Raw genomic sequence first — 18,460 nt, 5'->3', positions numbered from 1 at the left:
CGGCGCGGGAGGGGAGGGGAGCGGGAAGCGGGGTTGGGATGCTGAGCGCGCGCGAGAACAATAATAAGATCGTGTTTGCGGTCGCTGCCCGAGGAGGAATTCGGAGGAGGCGCGAGGCCCGGCGCTCGCGCCGCGCCCGGGAGCCCGGGAGGGAGGCCGGCGGCGGCGGCGGCGGTGGCGGCAGCGGCGGCGGCGGTGGCGGCATGAGGCAGGCGACGCGGCGCCTGTGAGCAGCGCGCGGCGGCGGCGGGGACTCGGCGCGGGCGAGAGCCGAGCGGCCGGGGGCTCCCCTCCCCCGCTGCCGGGCCGTGATTTGCCGGGCCTGCTGCGCCCCCCGCCCACCCCTCGCCTCAGCCGCCGCCTCGCCGCTTCCCCTCGTCGGAGCGGCCGCTCGCCCGCCCGCTCGAGGCCCGCGGGGAGCGCGGCGCAGTCCGTCGGCCCACGGGGGGGCGGCCTCCCGGCATCTTCGCGGCGACCAAGGACGACCGGGGGAGGAAGCGGCCGGGATGGCGCGTCCGCGGCCCCGCGAGTACAAGGCGGGCGACCTGGTCTTCGCCAAGATGAAGGGCTACCCGCACTGGCCGGCCCGGGTGAGTACGGCGGCCGCGGGCGGGCCCGCCCGCCCACCATTTTCCCCTTCATGATGGCGCGCCCGCCCCCTTTCCCCATCCGCCTCAGCCCGGAGCCCGGCGCCCCGAGCCGGCCGGGGCTGGAGGCGCGGGCGGCGCTGCGCACGGAGGACGTGCCCGGGCCGGAGGCGAGGGTTCCGGGCCGCGCCCGCTCCCCGCGAGGGCGGCCATCCTTCCGCCCCCTCTCGAAGGCGGCTCCGGCCCGGGCAGGCCCGCCGCCCGGAACCCGGGAAGCCGCGCCGCCGGGCAGCGGGCCTGGGCTGGAGGCATCGCTGCGGGCAGGGTCGCGGGTGGGAAGCCGGGTCCCGGGCGAACGTCGGGGCACGTAGGGGAGCGTAATGCAAATGGCTGTCGGCGAGCCGGCGGGGGCCGCGGCGGAGAATCCTGGAAAGGGCTAGTGGTCATCCAGAGGCCAGGAGGAGCCTCTTGGCAGCCGTTCATTCATCCCTCGGCGCCTGCTTCGCCATCCAGACTTGTTGAGTTTTCCCTGAGCGCGGTTCCGGGAGCTCCGCCGGCCCCATCATTGTCCTGGGGTACGTGCATCCCCGCTGCCCGTCGCCCCTGCAAACCCACCCGGAGTAGCCGGGAGCTCGCAGCATGGCACCGGCTGGTGGGTCCGGGAAGCTCCTCGTGCCTTTTCACCTCCATATTTGTTTTAGGTCGGATCCCAGACCTTCTCCTTGGCCTCCCGCGACAGTCCACGATAGCTCTCTCTTCCTATTTAGCAGGGTTGTCGCTGGGCTCTTTCTCTAGAAAGCATCTGCGTGTAATACACACCATTAAAAAAATTTTTTTTGTAATCGGGCCCTTTGAGCGAGGAGGAGATCAACACTGCCGTGTGTGCTTTGTGTTTTAAAAATAAATCCCTTTTACTTTTGATTTTTATCCCAGTTGGCAGTTAGTTGTTTGAAATGAGAAATACAGTGAAAAGGAGGGTCAGGGCATCTTGGAGGCTCTGTTAGTATCCTTGGGAACAGAGATAGACGTGGGAAATATTGGCATAAATAAGAGTGTGAGCTCTAAAATGTTGTATTACAGTCAAGTGAAGGTAGCTAGACCAAGAGGGGGAAAAAAAACCCACCCATTCACAAAAGGAAGTGACATCACGGGTGGCCAGGCTGAAATTAGTGAAGTTGAAGTAATGGATGGACATAATCACTTTTTTTGTATTTAGTTTGGCGCGATTGTAAAATAAAAAGAACAGTTGGCCTGGGAATTGGGGGGCCTGGTATTTGGTTTGGGCTCTGTTAGGAGCCCAACTGTCTGAACATCCATTTCTGCAACTATAAAATGATCATCTCTAGGATTCCTTCTAATACTAACAACCTCAGATTTCAAGTGGGGTTCAGGTTCCATTAGGCTGTGAAAATAACTTTAGAGAGTCAAAAACAAAAAAACAAACCAAAAAAAATCCCAAAACTTAAAATTTCATTAACAAGTTGCTTACTTAGGTTGGCCACCTGTAGTAATTTTGAAACAAAAAAGTGCTGCAGAAGTAGTCCTAGTTGTATATCTAATTGCACATGAAATTCCTAGAAGTTGTAATTCCAAACCAAGGCAAAATGGAAAATAAAATAAGGAAACAAAATCAGGTTGTTAGATAAAATAAATACAGGAAAAAAAAAATCTATGTGTCTTCCCCATTTAACATAAACTCCTCAAGGAAAGGACATGTCTCTCTTTTTTTAATTAAGAAGGTATTATTTTATAGTGGCATGTTATAATTTCGGAGGAAAGGTAAGGGTTAGAAAAAGATGAGTCCCTACTCAGTTAGTTACTGTGCTGTGTGCTTCATGTATGCTCTCCTGTTATTTCCACTCCAGTTCTCTGAGGCATTATCCCCATTTTACACCTTGCTATAGCTTTGTAGATGATGTTACAAAATCCTCACTGGAAAAAAAATCCTACTTACTCAGTTTTCAAATACTGTCACTCAATATGAAGACGGGTCTTGTGGGGATTAGATTCTGTATGGCCCCAAGGGATCAGACCTAGGAGGAAAAACATGGGGGAGACAGATTTTGGTTCAGACTGTAGGAAGGACTTTTCTGTCAAGGAAGGTCCATATTTGAATGGAGAAGCAACTTCCCTGCTGTAGGAAAGATTTTGGGCCCTAGGCAGCCTCTTGTGAGGCACGTTAGCCAAGAGGATTCACTCATCTAATAAATTTGGTCAGGTTGGATTCCGCTTTTGGCTGCGCTTCAGACTCTGTGACCTTAGGCATATTCTGTAATCTTTCGAAGTTTTAATTTACTAGCCTGTGAGATAGGCATAATTCTCACCTCACAGATTTAATGTGTGTAAAAGCACCAAGCAGCGGTGTTTGGGTGTTCCTACCTTTTTTCCTTTTTGGATTTCTAACTTTTCCCCTGTATAACTACACTGTTTTTAATTTTCAGCTTTTGAGTTAGATAGGTTATTTTTTCCAACATATTGTCATGAATCATTTCAAATGTATAGAAGAGTTAAAATAATTGTACAGTGAGCACCCTTATATCTACCACTAAATTCTACAAGTAACATTTACCGGACTTGCTTTATCCTGTTACTCATGTATCCATCCCTCTATCCCTACAGCAGTCCATCTTATTGTAATGCATTTTAAAGTAAGTTGCAGTCATCAGTATAATTTACTCCTAGACACTTCCGCATGCATGATCATTAACTAGAGGTCAATATTTTTTATAGATCCTTTTTCTTTTCTTTCTTTTTTTTTTTTTTTTGCCTTTTGAGGTAAAATTTATATAAACTGAAACACACTTAAATGTTCCATTCTGTGAGTTTGACAAATGTATACACTGGTATAATCCAAACCCCTTGCAAGATATAGGGTCGTATCAGTACCCATGAAAGTTTCCTCACGGCTCTTCCGGTTAATTCCTGTCCTCTTTCCTGTTCAGATGTATTATATTAACATTCAGTAGCCAACTAGCTGTTTCTAATGGAGTATATTTTATATTGTATATGACTTAAAAATACAAGTTCATTTGTATGTAAGGATTAACTAGCTTGATACTAAAAATACTTACGCTAAAACAAGAGTCTCTGAACCCTTTTGATTGTGTATCCTGTTGGTAAAAAAAAATTTGAGCATGCATCCCTAATATGTCTAAGTTTACTTCAAATTATATATACATGTACTTTGTACTATTACATACATTATAAAATAAACAACTAAAGAAACTAAAACGGATGACAGATGATATAGTTTATATTTTAAAATTCTTATTAGCTAAATATTAATAGTAATAGATTAAGTCTATATTTTTAAAGATATTAAATTTTGGAATATTTTTTGCCTGTTTCTTGTGAGATCTGACTAGGTGGTCACAGTTTTTCTGAAGAGATTTTCTGTAATAGAACTGTCAGCTGGACCATTTCCTTGTTTGCTTGTGCTTACATTATTGGTATTATCTTTGCAGGACTCCTTTTAGCCACTTGTTCATTTGGCAAGAGTTCATTTAGAAGTGAATATTCCATAATTTTGCTCAACCAGGCACTCTGAAATGGCAGTAAATCACAGTGTGCCCAAAGTGAATAAATATAACCATATGAATAAGGACACCAGGGTCAATTTATATAGTAAATATTAGTAAAATTAACTAATTTTTAGATAAAAAAAAGTAAGAAACTAAAATAGAAATTGTACTGTTTTCTTCTCACACCCTCCCCCCAAATCGTCGTGTATATCCCCTGAGGTGTGAGCACTCTGTCTGTTACCCCTACTCTGAAAGGTGGAAATAAAAAAGCAAAACAAAACAAAAAAGTTTCAAAACTCTTGTGTTTCAACCAAAGAACTCTTTTTAAATTTAAAAACTTAATATGAGATCTCTCCAGCATTGCTGATCGGTGACTAAATTGATAGGATCACTTTGGAAAACTGGCCCAATCTACTGTAGTTAAACACACGCCTACCTTGTAATTTAGCAGTCTGTTCTAGGCATATACCCGAGAGAAATGAGTGTTTATGTCCACCAGAAGACTTGTACAAGAATGCTCCTGCATGACAGCTTTATTCAAAACAGCAGAAGATTGAAAACAACCCAGATGTCCATCAACAGGAGAATGGCTAAACCAAATTGTAGCATATTCACGCGGTGGAGTCCTGCTTAGCAGTAAAAAGGAGCAAACTACTGATGCCCACAAAAATAGGGATGTATTTCAAAATTTAGGTTTGAGTGAAAAAAGCCAACACAAGAGTACATTCTGTATGACCATCAAAAACAGGCAAAATTGCTAAGTGGTGATCAGTTCATGGTGGGGGGAGGGGGTGTTACAGACTGGGAGGAAGCCCTGTAAATGTTCGTTGTTGTGATCTGGGTGTGTACTTACGTAAAACCCGATCAGACTGCACATTTAAGAAGTGCACAGCATGCTGTGTATAAGTTTTACCTCAGTTTAGAAAATGCATACTTTGTATGAAGTGGGAGAAAATCTGATACTTCAGACTTCAGGGATTGAATTTGACCATTGTTAGCTTTCAGTGAGAATGTTTTTTTTCTTTAAGGCTTCAGTGCTACCAATTTGCATCTTCCTGTTCCATTGTGACTATCTTAGAAGCTTCATTTACTAGTTCATAGCTTCTCTTTACATTTCTTTTTAGTTCTGCTTTCTGCCTGTCTTTTGTTTAACTGTATTAGAGTCTTTCTAGTCCTTTCATACTAAACCATTGCTCATCACATTTTTGATCTAGCTCTCTGGCTTCTTAACTGATAAAACTTAAGAATAAAGCATTTTACTGCCATTCTAGGACAGCTCGAAGAGCTAAACTCTTAGCTAAACTTTTACTGAGCACCAACTCTATGTAAGGCACTGTGCTAGGTATAGGTTTTCATTTTTCTACCAACAGATTAAATTTGCAGCAATTTAAAAAAATTTAATTAAAGTGTCTCCATACTCTTTATTAATATAAACACTGATTGAGAATCCTTAGTTCTGATCCATAGTACTTTCAGGTTTTTTGCTTTTGACAATAACTACTAAACTGTGAACCTTTATTTCTGGAGAACAGGCTACGTAATTTCAGGGAATCACTTGGGACTTAAATTCTTTTTAATCTCAACATAAAGTAAGATGTTTATAATTCCTATTTCTTTGGCATGAGTCCAGAGAAGCCCATCACTGGTTCATTCCTCAGGTAGAGTGGCAGGGTTCATTCAGCCTTTCCCCCAGGGACTATATTCATGTTGCCAAGTACTGGCACATTGTCTCATTTCCTTCTGCTTAACTCTGGGAGCAGATAGGCAACTTACACCCTCATTGTCAATATGTACATTTTTCATTGTTTCCCTTTTAACCAGGTGAATCTGTGTTTCTGGCACATCCCCTTTGCTATGCCCTAATGACTTGTTTCCCTGGGATTTGGAAAATGTTAATTCTCTGAAGTCAGGTTTCTACTGTATGAAATTGTTTTTGGTTCTTTTGGAAAATGACGGATGGTTTAAAATTATATATGACTTTATAAAAAATGTCTATTAGCATAAGGAAAACATCATAAGCTAGTAAATATGGTAAACATAATAGGGGAAGAGCCCAAATGATCCTTTTTATTGGAGAAAGTTATCTTCTGTTGCAGAAGATTGTCCAGATGTTCAATCAGAATCCAGTCTACTGGATGCAGTGATGAGTCCACTGCAAAAAGGCTTCTTAATCACTTAGAGCCTTGCTTACTGAGAGCCTGGTCTGTGAACTGTTACCTGTCGAGGACCAGATAGGCGCAGAAATTGAGAGTAAGAATTTAGAAACTTTTTTAAGCAATCTGATAGAGTAACTTTATGTTTGTGAATTTAGTTTTTAAAATGAAGTTTATATTTTATATAACTTTAATTTTATTTTTCTACTATTTCATCCAGTGTATTTTATAAAAATGTCAGTCTGTAACAAATTAGAAATTTTTAAAAAATGGTCTTTCACCACAGAGTACTGATTATAGAAGATCCTTAAAGGTCAGTAGTATTCCTGGTATCTAAAACAATATGCCCATACTATAAACTTTTTAAAAAGATTTTATTTTGGGGGCGCCTGGATGGCTCAGTTGGTTAAGCATCCAACTCTTGATTTTGGCTCAGGTCATGATTTCAGGGTCATGAGATCAAGCCCTTCATGGCGCTCTGCCTGGGCATGGAGCCTGCTTAAAATTCTGTCCCTCCTTCTCCCTGTGTCCCTCTCTCCCCAACTCTCTGGCTCACTTTCTCTTGCTATCCTAAAAAGAAAAAAACAATTTTAAGTAATATCTACACCCAGTATGTGGCTCGAACTCACAACCCCGAGATTGAGAGTCACTCTCTCCACTGACTGAGTCAGCCAGGTACCCCTGCTCATACTGTAAACTATTTAAACTATCTTTAACTTTATTTAAAAGAGAGAATGGATTGACTTTTATAAATATCTCATCTGTCTAAAAAAGTTTTTATTACATAAGTAATATTCATTGTAGAAAGATACTATCCCTCTCTCTAGTCATAAGCGTCATGAATATGCACCTACATGTGTAAGTACATAATTTTTGTAATATATACAGTTTTGCAGCCTTTTATCCCCACTTAAACACTATATCTTAGATGACTTTCAGTGGTGATGAATATATTCCTATAGCATTATTTGTAATAGTCATCTGGTCATTTATGGTATAGACCTATTTGTTATAAATTATAACCAGTTCCTATTATAGGACATCCAGTTTTATACTATAAAATAATACTCTGGGAAACATGCTTTTAGCTAAATCATTAGTCTCAGGACAAGTCTCTGGGAATTATATTTCTCAGTCAAGCACTGTGTGCATGTTTTAAAACTTTGGATTTATCTTGTCACATTGTCCTCCGGAGAAGTTTTGACTGTCTTACCCAGTAGCAGAATAAGAGAATACCTGTTTCTCACATAGTCATTAAAAGTAGAGGATTCAGATTTTTAAAAATATTTGTCAGTTTAATAAATACAAATATTTAATTGAATTTCTTTGCTTACAAGTTAGGCAGAGTGTCATATATGACATATCAAATCATATATCATGTATGTCTTGATTACAAGAAAGGACAAATATCTGATAACGCTACTATAAGGTATATATCCCCATAAGAAAACCAGGACTTAAGAAATTCACCTAAGGTTACACAGTGAGTAAGTGTGTTAATCCCAGACCATTAAAAATGCCACGGGAACATAAGAAATGTGATAACAGAGTAGGTGAAGGGACTGCAGAAGCATTTGGTGGTGTGTAAGAAGACCATATATGTATATATGTCTTACATATACGGTATATTCAGAAGCTGCTGGGAGGCAGGCACTCTCAAGTCAAACATTTATCATATTTTTTTCTCTAGTCTGTATCTCTTTGAAAGCCCTTTGACACAAGGCAGTAAAAACTAAATAAGATAATTAGTTATGCATACAGAGAAAGCAGAGACCCGTTAAAATCAATTCTGAGTGATGGCATGGTGTTGACTTAGTGTAGGTTCTAAAACGTTTATGTGTGAGAGAATACATATACTTTGAACAGCAGGTGGGGCAGTTATGAGAATTACTGGTTCAGTAGAGCCTGGAAGCTAAATCATAAGAACTACTAGCCACACAGCATCTTCCAGTGTTATTTCACTGCCGCTCATATATGTAATCGCTTCTCGGCTGTGTTAGTAAGTGAATTTTTCTATTTTCTTACTAAACAGGAATTTGCTGAAGTTAGTCGGGTAAATAGCCGTATGGTCACAGGGAACCACATAGAGGTAAAAAGAAAGAAATCTAGTAAGTGGTGAGTCTAAGCCTTTAGAAAGATATCCTCCAGATATCTGAGCAAGATTTCCTGTGATGTTGGGAAGAACAATGACACTAGGAGTTAAAAGACATGTACTCCATTCCACCACTGTCTTGGTTTGTCAGGTTTGTGCATCTTTTTTATAGCCTCTTTGTAAAATAGGGAGGATGATAATTCTTATTCTCTTTACCTTTTTTCCTTGGAATCAAATGTTGAAATGTACATGAAATAAGTTTGCTAATTAAGAATCAGAGACCATATATGTAGTCTGCCTAACTTGTAACCAAAGACATTAATTCAGTTAAATATTTGTGTTTATTAATACCACAACATCATATAGGCCATATACCAAAGATCCGCAGCTAATATTATCCTCACTTGGGAAAAACTGCGAGCTTTTCCCCTAAGGTCAGGAACTCAACAGGGATGTACACTCTCACCACTGTTGTTCAACATAGTACTGGAAGTCCTAGCCTCAGCAGTCAGACAACAAAAAGAAATAAAAGGCATCCATCCAGATCAGCAAGGAAGAAGTCAAACTTTCACTCTTTACAAACGACATGATACTCTGTGTAGAAAACCCGAAAGTCTCCACCAAAAAATGCTAAAACTGCTACATGAGTTTAGCAAAGTCGCGGGATATAAAGTCAACGTATAGAAATTTGTTGCATTTCTATACACCAATAATGAAGCAGCAGAAAGAGAAATCAAGGAATCGATCCCACTTACAATTGCACAGAAAACCATAAGATACTTAGGAGTATACCTAACCAAAGAGCTAAAAGATCTGTACACTGAAAATTGTAGGACATTAATGAAAGAAGTTGAAGAGGACACATAGAAATGGAAAAACATTCCATGCTTCTGGATTAGGAGAAAATAAGTTTAAATGTCTATACTACCCAAAGCAATCTACCCATTCAATGCAATCCCGATCAAAGAAACACGAACATTTTTCACAGAACTAGAACAAACAATCCTAAAATTTGTATGGAACCAAAAAAGACCCCAAATAGCAAAGATAATGTTGAAAAAGAAAAGCAAAATAGGAGGCATCATAGTTCCAGACTTCAAGCTGTATTGCAAAGCTGTAGTCATCAGGACAGTATGTACTGGCATGAAAACAAACACATGGATCAATGGAACAGGATAGATAACCTAGAAATGAACCCTCACCTCTGTGGTCAACTGATTTTTGACAAAGCAGGAAAGAATGTCCACCAGAAAAAAAGACCGTCTTTTTTTTTTTTTTTTTTTTAAGATGTATTTATTTATTAGAGAGAGACAGCCAGCGAGAGAGGGAACACAAGCAGGGGGAGTGGGAGAGGAAGAAGCAGGCTCATAGCGGAGGAGCCCGATGCGGGCCTTGATCCCATAACTCCGGGATCACGCCTTGAGCCGAAGGCAGACGCTTAACCGCTGTGCCACCGAGGCGCCCCGAGACTGTCTTTTCAATAGATGGTGTTGGAAAAACTGGACAGCAATATGCAGAAGAAAGAAACTGGACCACTTTCTTACACCAAACACTGAAATAAACTCAAAATGGATGAAAGACTTAAATGTAAGATAGAAAACCATCAAAATCCTAGAGGAGAAAACATGCAGCAACGTCTTTGACCATGGCCGCAGCAACTTCTTACTAGACATGTCTCCGGAGGCAAGGGAAACAAAAGCAAAGATGAACTATTGGGACTTGATCAGGATAAAAAGCTTCTGCGCAGCGAAGCAAACAATCGACAAAACTAAAAGGCAGCCCACAGAATGGGAGAAGATACCTGCAAATGACATCCGATAAGGGGCTAGTGTCCAGAATCTATAAAATTAACACCCAAAAAATAAATAATCCAGTTAAGAAATGGGCAGAAGGCATGAACAGACATTTCTCCAAAGAAGACATACAAATGGCTAACAGACACACGAAAAAATGCTCAACATCACTTGGCATCAGGAAAATACAAATCAAAATCATAATGAGATACCACCTCATACCTTTCAGAATGGCTAAAATTAACAACTCTGAAAACAGATGTTGGTGAGGAGGTGGAGAAAGGGGAACCCCTTTTACCCTGTTGGTGGGAACACAAACTGGTGCAGCCACTCTGGAAAACAGTATAGAGGTTCTTCAAAAAGTTAAAAAATAGAGCTACCCTACAACCCAGCAATTCACTACTAAGTATTTATCCAAAGGATACAAAAACACTGATTTGAAGGGGCACATGCACCCCAGTGTTTATAGCAACACTATCAGCAGTAGCCAAATTATGGAAAGAGCCCAAATGCCTATCAACTATGAATGGATAAAGAAAGTCATGATCTCAGAGTCCTGGAACGAGCCCGATGCCAGGCACTGCGCTCAGTGGGGAGTCTGCTTCTCCCTTTCACTTTGCCCCTCCCCCTGCTTGTGTTCTCTCTCTCTCTCAAATCTTTTTTAAAAATAAAATCTTGGGGCTCCTGGGTGGCTCAGTCGTTAAACGTCTGCCTTCGGCTCAGGTCACGATCCCAGGGGTCCTGGGATCAAGCCCCACATCGGGCTCCCTGTTCAGCGGGAAGCCTGCTTCTCCCTCTCCCACTCCCCCTGCTTGTGTTCCCTCTCTCGCTGTTTCTCTCTGTCAAATAAATAAAATCTTTAAAAAAAAAAAAAAAGAAATCTTGCCATTTGCAATGATATGGATGGAACTAGAGTGTGTTATGCTAAGTTAAATAAGTCAGAGAAGGACAAATACCATATGATTTCACTCATAAGTGGAATTAGGAAATAAAACAGATGAACCTAGGGAGGGAAGGAAAAGTAAGATAAAAACAGAGGGAGGCAAACCATAAAAGACTCTATAGAGAACTAATGGTTGTTGGAGGAGAGGTGGGGGGCTGGGCTAGATGAGTAATGGGCATTAAGGAGGGCATTGTGATGAGCACTGGATGTTATATGTAAGTGATGAATCACTGTATTTAACTCCTGAAACCATACTACGCTATATGTTAACTAACTTGAATTTAAATTTTTTTAAAATTGTGTTTATTAAATTTCTATTTGCTCTCCCTTCTTTCTAGTAATCACGTGTTAAGATGTACCTAACAGTTACCTACCAGGAGCACCAAACTCCTTATCATACAGTGGTAGAAACCTAGTGAAGTCTCAGTCCGTGCTTTTGTGGTTGGGCAGGTGTCTTTCAGTAGTTTCCTTGTGATTTTATAATATTGAGTTGGCTCTAGGCTCTGAGCATTGTGGGCTCTTCTCATTGGTACCCCTCCCTCAGATTCCTGCGAGTGGTGGGCCATGTCTGGAGGTTCTAGATAGCTTAAGTATTGGGGGGCAAACTAAACTGGACTGTGTCGGCATACAGAAAGGATCTGCGAGAAAACTCCTCTTCCCACTTGATCACAGACTCTCAAGCTCTGAGTGGACTCTCTGAATCTGATTATAGTCTGTAAGGCTCCCCAGAAGTGGACGTTTTCTGGTTGTCAGAGTGGAGGGGAGTCCATGCTAACAACAAAGTTGCCTCCATGGGGACTGGGAAATTCTTGATAACATAGAATTAACTTCTCAGTTTCTATTGCAAAATATATTTAAGATGAGAGCTGTTAGAAGTGCTGGGTTTGTTAGGTTCAGAAGTAGTTACCAAATGAGTGTCACAGAAGATTCAAAAATTTTTATGTAGGAAGAAATGTCAAAAAATAAACTCATGGTTTTAGATCTGTTTTTCCTTTTTCTTTGTCACCGAAGTAGAACTTTTGTGCAAATGGTGTCTTTAACTGTGGAGGAATTACATATTCAGAGGGAGCAGTATGACAGATCCTTGGTTCATTTTTTTTTTAGAGTTACATATGTTGAATAGTTTGAAAATTAATTCCCTCTAGACCTCTGTTTGACTTTCAAAATGAGACCAACTACTTTCAGACAAGGCATAACTGTTCTTATTTCCCCTCACTGAACTGCTACGTGAGGATTAAGTCAATAATTTTGAAAATATTTAGATCTTGGAAATGAGTCATTGTTGCTGATGGAGTCTGATGCAGTCTAGTCTGGTGGTTTTCAGACTTTTTTTTTTTTAACTATAGTAAGAAATAAAGCCCATAGTAAGAAATAACTACTAATTTCATAAACACATACACGCACATACACCAGTAATAAGTTTTCACCAAATCATACTGTATGTGATACATTCTGAATTATTTTTGTATTTTTATTTTGTATAAAATCAGGTTGCAACCCACTAAATCAGTTTCACTACCTACAGTTTGAAAACCACTGGTCTGGTCTGTTAGGCCAAAGGGAAATTAATCTATGTGAGTTATTATATATGTGTGTATATATGACAGTAGTTGGATTTTTTTTTTTTTAAGATTTTATTTATTTATTTATCTAAGAGAGCACAAACCGGGGGAAGGGGCACTGGGAAAGAGGCAAGCAGACCCCCCGCTGAGCAGGGAGCTCAATTCGAGGACCCAGGGATCAGGACCTGAGCTGAAGGCAGACACTTCACTGACTGAGCCCCCAGGCGCCCCGGCAGTAGTAGGGTTTTTGAGATGAGTTAGCAGTCCTGGGCTTTTTATTCTGCTGTAGCCAAAGTCTTACATGAAGATCACGTAAACATAACGAAAGTTATATTACTTTAGGTCATTTAACCATCCAGGCCAGTATTGCCCTTGATCTCTAAAGACTTCGTATGCAGATCAGTATTTCTGCTCTCATCTTCCTTCTAATCTTTGAACTGCACATGGATCTACAACTCTCTCGAAGCTAATTATAGTTTCATATGTATGCCTCCTTAAGGATATTTCATATATATGCCTCCTTAAGGATATTTCATATATATGCCTCCTTAAGGATATTTCATATGTATGCCTCCTTAAGGATATTTCATATGTATGCCTCCTTAAGGATAATAAGCTCCGTGCGTTTCTTAAGTACCCAGCTACATACACTCTGACTACCATAATGCTCCCTGACTGTTAGTAGTGGGGCTCTGGGGTTTTCTTGGGTTTGTGAGACTAGACTGGAGGTTGTCAGGCTATCCATGACTGAGGATGAGGGGCTTTTGTGAAATGTAGAAGACTTGTATGTGGGGCGTGTGTCGTACCTTCTGAGGTGGGTGTGAAGTCATGGGACTAACACGTTTCTAATGGTTCTGTATTTCCTTTTTAAATCACTTTGTCTAATCAGAAAGAGACTTCCTTGCTGTTATTAGATAGAGCAGCCTCAGTAGAGAGAACCTAATCCTGATAGTAAGGCATTCTTCAATTTCTATAAAAGCTACATTTCTGAAAAGGTATAGTAAACACAGTTAGCGATCTCACATCTGGCTGGTTGACACACAAAATTAGTATACTTCTATCAGAAAATTCTCCCGCTGTACCAAATGGAAGTATCTTGGAACTGAAAGGATACTGTTAGGTTAATCTTGGTGCGCTGCCAGGTATTCAAGAGCTCTGCTTGTTCTCCAGCTCAGTCTTTTGTTGCTGCTGGGGTCCCTGGCCCTACCCTGTACTAGGCCAGGTGGCAGGGGAAAGACAGAGCCTGTGATAGAGTTATGAAATATGATGGTTTCCACTGTTTGTTTTTAATAAGCTCCTTGTCTGGGGCGAGGATTTATTTAGCTACAAGGGATCAGGTAACCCAGAACAAATGTGTCCCTTGTTTTTATACTGTGCTAAGAGCAAATTACAGAAGTAGAGCAGTTCAGTGGGAGTGGGCAGTTTGAGCAGTTTGCTGAAGTGACATGGAGAGGACAGTGATTGAGGACACCTCTTTTGCTCCAGTGCAGTTTCTCATTCAGTGTTACTGTACCTCTGAGTGAGCCCTAGACCTCTCCACTTTCTCTTGCTATGTCCACTGCCCCTGGGCTTCATTCCTTCTTACCCAGATTTAACCTACGTGATTATTTGAACTGTTCCCACTCACATCTCCTTTTTTACTTCGATGCGTTCATCCTAGAAACCCCTTCCTGGGTCATCCTTATAGTCTGCCTTGTCGACTCCAGCAGGTGGCCTACTGCCACCAGCAGGATGTAGACACAGAGACAGGCAGCCCGGGCCTGCTGCAGGATTGCTTTCGTCTAGGTCCTCAACGGCCCTTGGCCATCCGTCTTGGGTGTTCCGACACACCTTTACTACTCTCTTCCAACTCAGATGTTTTCCCCTTGTTTTCAGCAAATCATTTTACCTTCATATTCCATATGTTCATTTTCAAGGTGAAATGGAAGAGCAAGAGCTTAGTGGGCCGATGAAGCTATGTCTGCATGTTGCCTCTGTCCCTCAGTAGACAAATGACCTTGGGTAGATTACCTAATATCTTGGCCTCAGTGGACTCTTCTGTAAAATGGAGACAGTAAGGACTTGTTTTCAGGATCATTTCAAGGATTTTGAACATAAACAGCCTGGAGTTTAATGTGATTAAAAAATGTTTGTTTCCCTCCCGTTCACCTCTTCCCTGTCCTCCTTATTAAGACCCTCCTCTCGCTTGACTCCACCCTTTTCCTTCTTGCATTTAACATACAGTAAATATTTTTGGAATGTTTGCTGTGTCTCAGGTGCTCTGCTAGGTCCTGGGAGTAGAGAAGGGACCTCGGCAGCCTTTTCCCCTCCACTCGCTCTTTCTCTCCTAACCAGAAATAATCCTCTCTCCCATCTTCTAGGCACTGCTCCCTCTGCTTTCCTTGGTAGCCAAGCTTCTTAAATAACTGACCTTACTGTCTTTCTGCCGCTCTCCCAAAGGTCACCGTGATCTCCCAATCTAAAGAACACATTTCAATCCTTATTTTTGCCTCTGTGAAATTTAATACTGCCTTTTAAAAAATTCTCTTCCCTTGACTTCCTTCCTGTATTTCTCTTCTTGAAAGGTTCTTCCACTTCTCTGACTGTGCCTTTGCAGGATCTTCTTTGTCTTCAAGCCACCACTTAATATCTTCTAAACCTCTGTTTCAGGCCCAGACTCAACTATTGTGAGCCTCAAACCCAATCATCCATTTACCGTCTAAACAGCTCCATCTAGCCATCTCTCAGGTACCACAAATTCATTGTCAAACCAGGCTAGCTGCCCCTCCCCACCTAAGTATTTCTATTTCTGTAAAAGATTACTATTCAGCCAGTAACCCCAAAAAACAAAGACCTCAGATTATCCTAGGTGCTCTTGTTCCCTCATCTCCCACATCTTACTGGTCACCTAATGACGTCTACATGGGCCGTGCAAACGCAGGCCTGCTGGTAGTTCAGATAGAGAAAAGTGGTGTGAAATCTGATTCATCACACAGCCCACGGCAAAGTAAGGATGCTAACTGCAAGAGAACCTGAGACATATTCATGTTGTAAGCAGCATATAATTTCAGTAAAATAATAGGATATTAAATTAATATTATTAATTTGGATTTTATTGATGTTACTTTCTTTCTGCTTAATATATAAATTAACTTTGGTTTTATAGTATATGGTTACAGTAGTGCTGTTATGTCTGTGCATGTTTTAGAACGTTATGACAAAATTTTATGACAGCTGAGGGTCTACAAGATTTTGTTCCCTTTAAAAATGATTACAATTGCGCCTTGAACAATGAGGGGGCAGGAGTTAGGGGCACTGACCCCCACAGTCGAAAACCCAAGTATAACTTCTGACTTCCCCAAAACTTAAGGACAGTAGCCTGCTGTTGACCAGAAGCCTTGCCAATAATATAAACAGTTGATTAACACATATGTTTATTCTTACAATAAAGTAAGCTGGAGAAAAAATATTAAGTAAATGATAAGGAAGAGAAAATACATTTACAGTACTGTATTTATTAGAAAAACTTCACATATATATGGGCCCGTGCAGTTCAAAACCATGTTGTTCAAGGGTCAGCTGTGATTTAAGATGCTACAGTTTAAGAGACCTCAGCAAATTAGAATGAACTCTTGACAATGAGGGACCTAGAGATAAAGACATGTAAGGAGATAATCAGGGATTTGAATGTTTAGTCAAAGAAGGAAAGATGTACGTGCTGATAGTGATTTTCAAATATTTAAGGGACTCCTATGAAAAAAGAAATAGGAAGTATGGAGTAGCAAAAAGAGCATATACTCTGGAGCCAAGGTCTGGGTTCAGATGAAGCTCTACCGCTTACTAACTGTGTGATCTTGGGCAAATTACCTCATCTCTCTTAGCCTCTGTTTCCTTTTCTCTAAAGTGGAGTTGGTGTTATCTACCCCCACAGGGTTGGTGAGAGAACTTAGTGCCTGACATGTAGATGAAGCTAAGCAAATACTAGTTTCTTCCTTTCTTTGATAGCTTTTAAAAGGGTGGAACTGGAATTAGGGGATAGAAATTTTGAGGGAACTGCTTTAAAAGTAGGCTTATTGTAGAGAGGAACAATTAAGAGAAAGTCTTAGCATTAGTTACTGAGAGCTTATATGCCGCGACTTCTTCGGTGTCATCATGTAACCCGTGCTATTCACAGTAATGCCCCTTCTTCACAGATGAAGAACCTGCAGTTCAGAGAGATTTTAAGTATCTTTCCAAAGATTGCCCAGATGATAAACCTGATCCCTGGCTCCAGAGCCTCCCCCTGAACCACGGCAGCGCCCTCTGTGTTCTATCTCCGGTAGTGCGTGCTCGCTCACCGTTCATTCAACTCCGGGCACGTTCCCCACACGCGCAGTTTCCAGTCCAGAACATGACAAAGAGTCTACCTTCTAGTGATTTTTCTCTAAGGCGAAAAATAGTTGAAGGCGACAGGAAGTGCTAACGGTGGTGCAGGTGGTTTTGTATAGAATGTTCAGGGAAAGCGTCTGATAAGATGGCATTTGAACAGAGAACTGAAGGAAGAGAGGAAGCCCTGTGGATATTCATTTTAGGCAGAGAAGAGCAAGTTTCTCATCATTAATCTTTTTATTAATAATTATTCTTAATTTTCACTTACTTGTTTTTCTAGATTGACTTTAGAAATACCTTGAGGTTCAAGGGAAATCTCAATGGAATTTTGGTTTGGAGTGAATTAAATTGTAAATTGATAGGAGAAATGACCCTTTTTCCAATATTGAAACATTCCTGCCAGAGGCATGGAATGTTTCCATTTATTTTTCTATCTCAAGTAGAGTTTTGTTGTTTTCTTCCTAAAGGATCCACACATTTTTAAAAAATTACTGGGTGTTGTTTCCTGTTGCTGATGCTTTTATAAGTGGAATTTGAGTAGCTCAGAACAAACACCTTGGTGTCACCCCCAACATTGTAGTTTTTCTCCCACACCTAGTGTGCTGGCAAATCCTGTTAATTCCAACTTCAAAGTATATGCAGAATCCCAAAACTTCCACAGCCACCACCCTTATCGAAGCCACTGTTGTCTCTTAAATGTATTATTTGAGTCGATTTCTAGCTGGTCTCCCTTTCCATTCTTGCCCTTGGAAGGTCTGTTCTTAGCAGTGTGGGCGTTTTACTCTGTTAAAACGGAGTGTACATGCAGCCCCCTCTCTTCCAGTCCAGCCTTAGTGTGCGAGTCATGCTTCTGCCCCAGGGACTTTGCTTAGGCTCTTCCTCCACATCCCCCCCAGACCTCTTCCAAGTCTCTATTCCGGTGTCACATTTCAACGAGAAAACTTTACCATCCGGTTTAAAATCACAACCCCATCTTCATCCTTGGCTCTAATTTTGTATAGCCCTTTATTTACATTCTTATGTACTAAATAATTTATTTAATAGAGTTATTTTCTATTTATTTTGCCCCTTGTTTGTCGGTGTATCATTAACACCTATAACAGTGCCTGGCTCACAAAAAACTAAATATTTGTTGAAGGACTAAGTTCAGTCTTTTCCTTTTATATTTTCAACCTGGTCTCTGGTGATACGTGCCAGAGCTTTTTATTTTTACTTATTTGTCATCCTGCTGTACTTTATTTTTTTAAAAAGGATTTATTGTAGGGAGCAAATGGGGAGAGGGCTAGAGGGAGAGAGAATCCTAAAGCAGGCTCCCTGCTGAGTGTGGAGCCTGACATAGGGCTCGATCCTAGGACCCTGAGATCATGACCTGAGCCGGAATCAAGAGTCGGCCGCATAACCAACCTGAGTCACCCAGGCACCCCATTCTGCTATACTTTAATTCTGTTTTTCTAGTGATATA

The 18,460-nt window shown here is 41.4% G+C and overlaps 1 protein-coding gene across 1 annotated transcript in view; it reads left to right on the top strand.

Moving 5' to 3' along the window:
* Positions 1-377: 377 nt before the first annotated feature.
* HDGFL3 (HDGF like 3) overlaps positions 378-18,460 on the top strand; it is a 73,914-nt gene continuing 55,831 nt past the window's right edge. The window contains exon 1 of the mRNA XM_040642871.1: positions 378-590. Coding sequence (XP_040498805.1) covers positions 507-590 — 84 coding nt within the window. The 5' untranslated portion in view covers positions 378-506. The remainder of the gene's footprint in view (positions 591-18,460) is intronic.

Source organism: Ursus maritimus, unplaced genomic scaffold, assembly GCF_017311325.1.
Source record: "Ursus maritimus isolate PB19 unplaced genomic scaffold, ASM1731132v1 scaffold_27, whole genome shotgun sequence".
Taxonomy (NCBI): Eukaryota; Metazoa; Chordata; class Mammalia; order Carnivora; family Ursidae; genus Ursus; species Ursus maritimus.
This window is presented reverse-complemented; position numbering and strand designations above follow the sequence as displayed.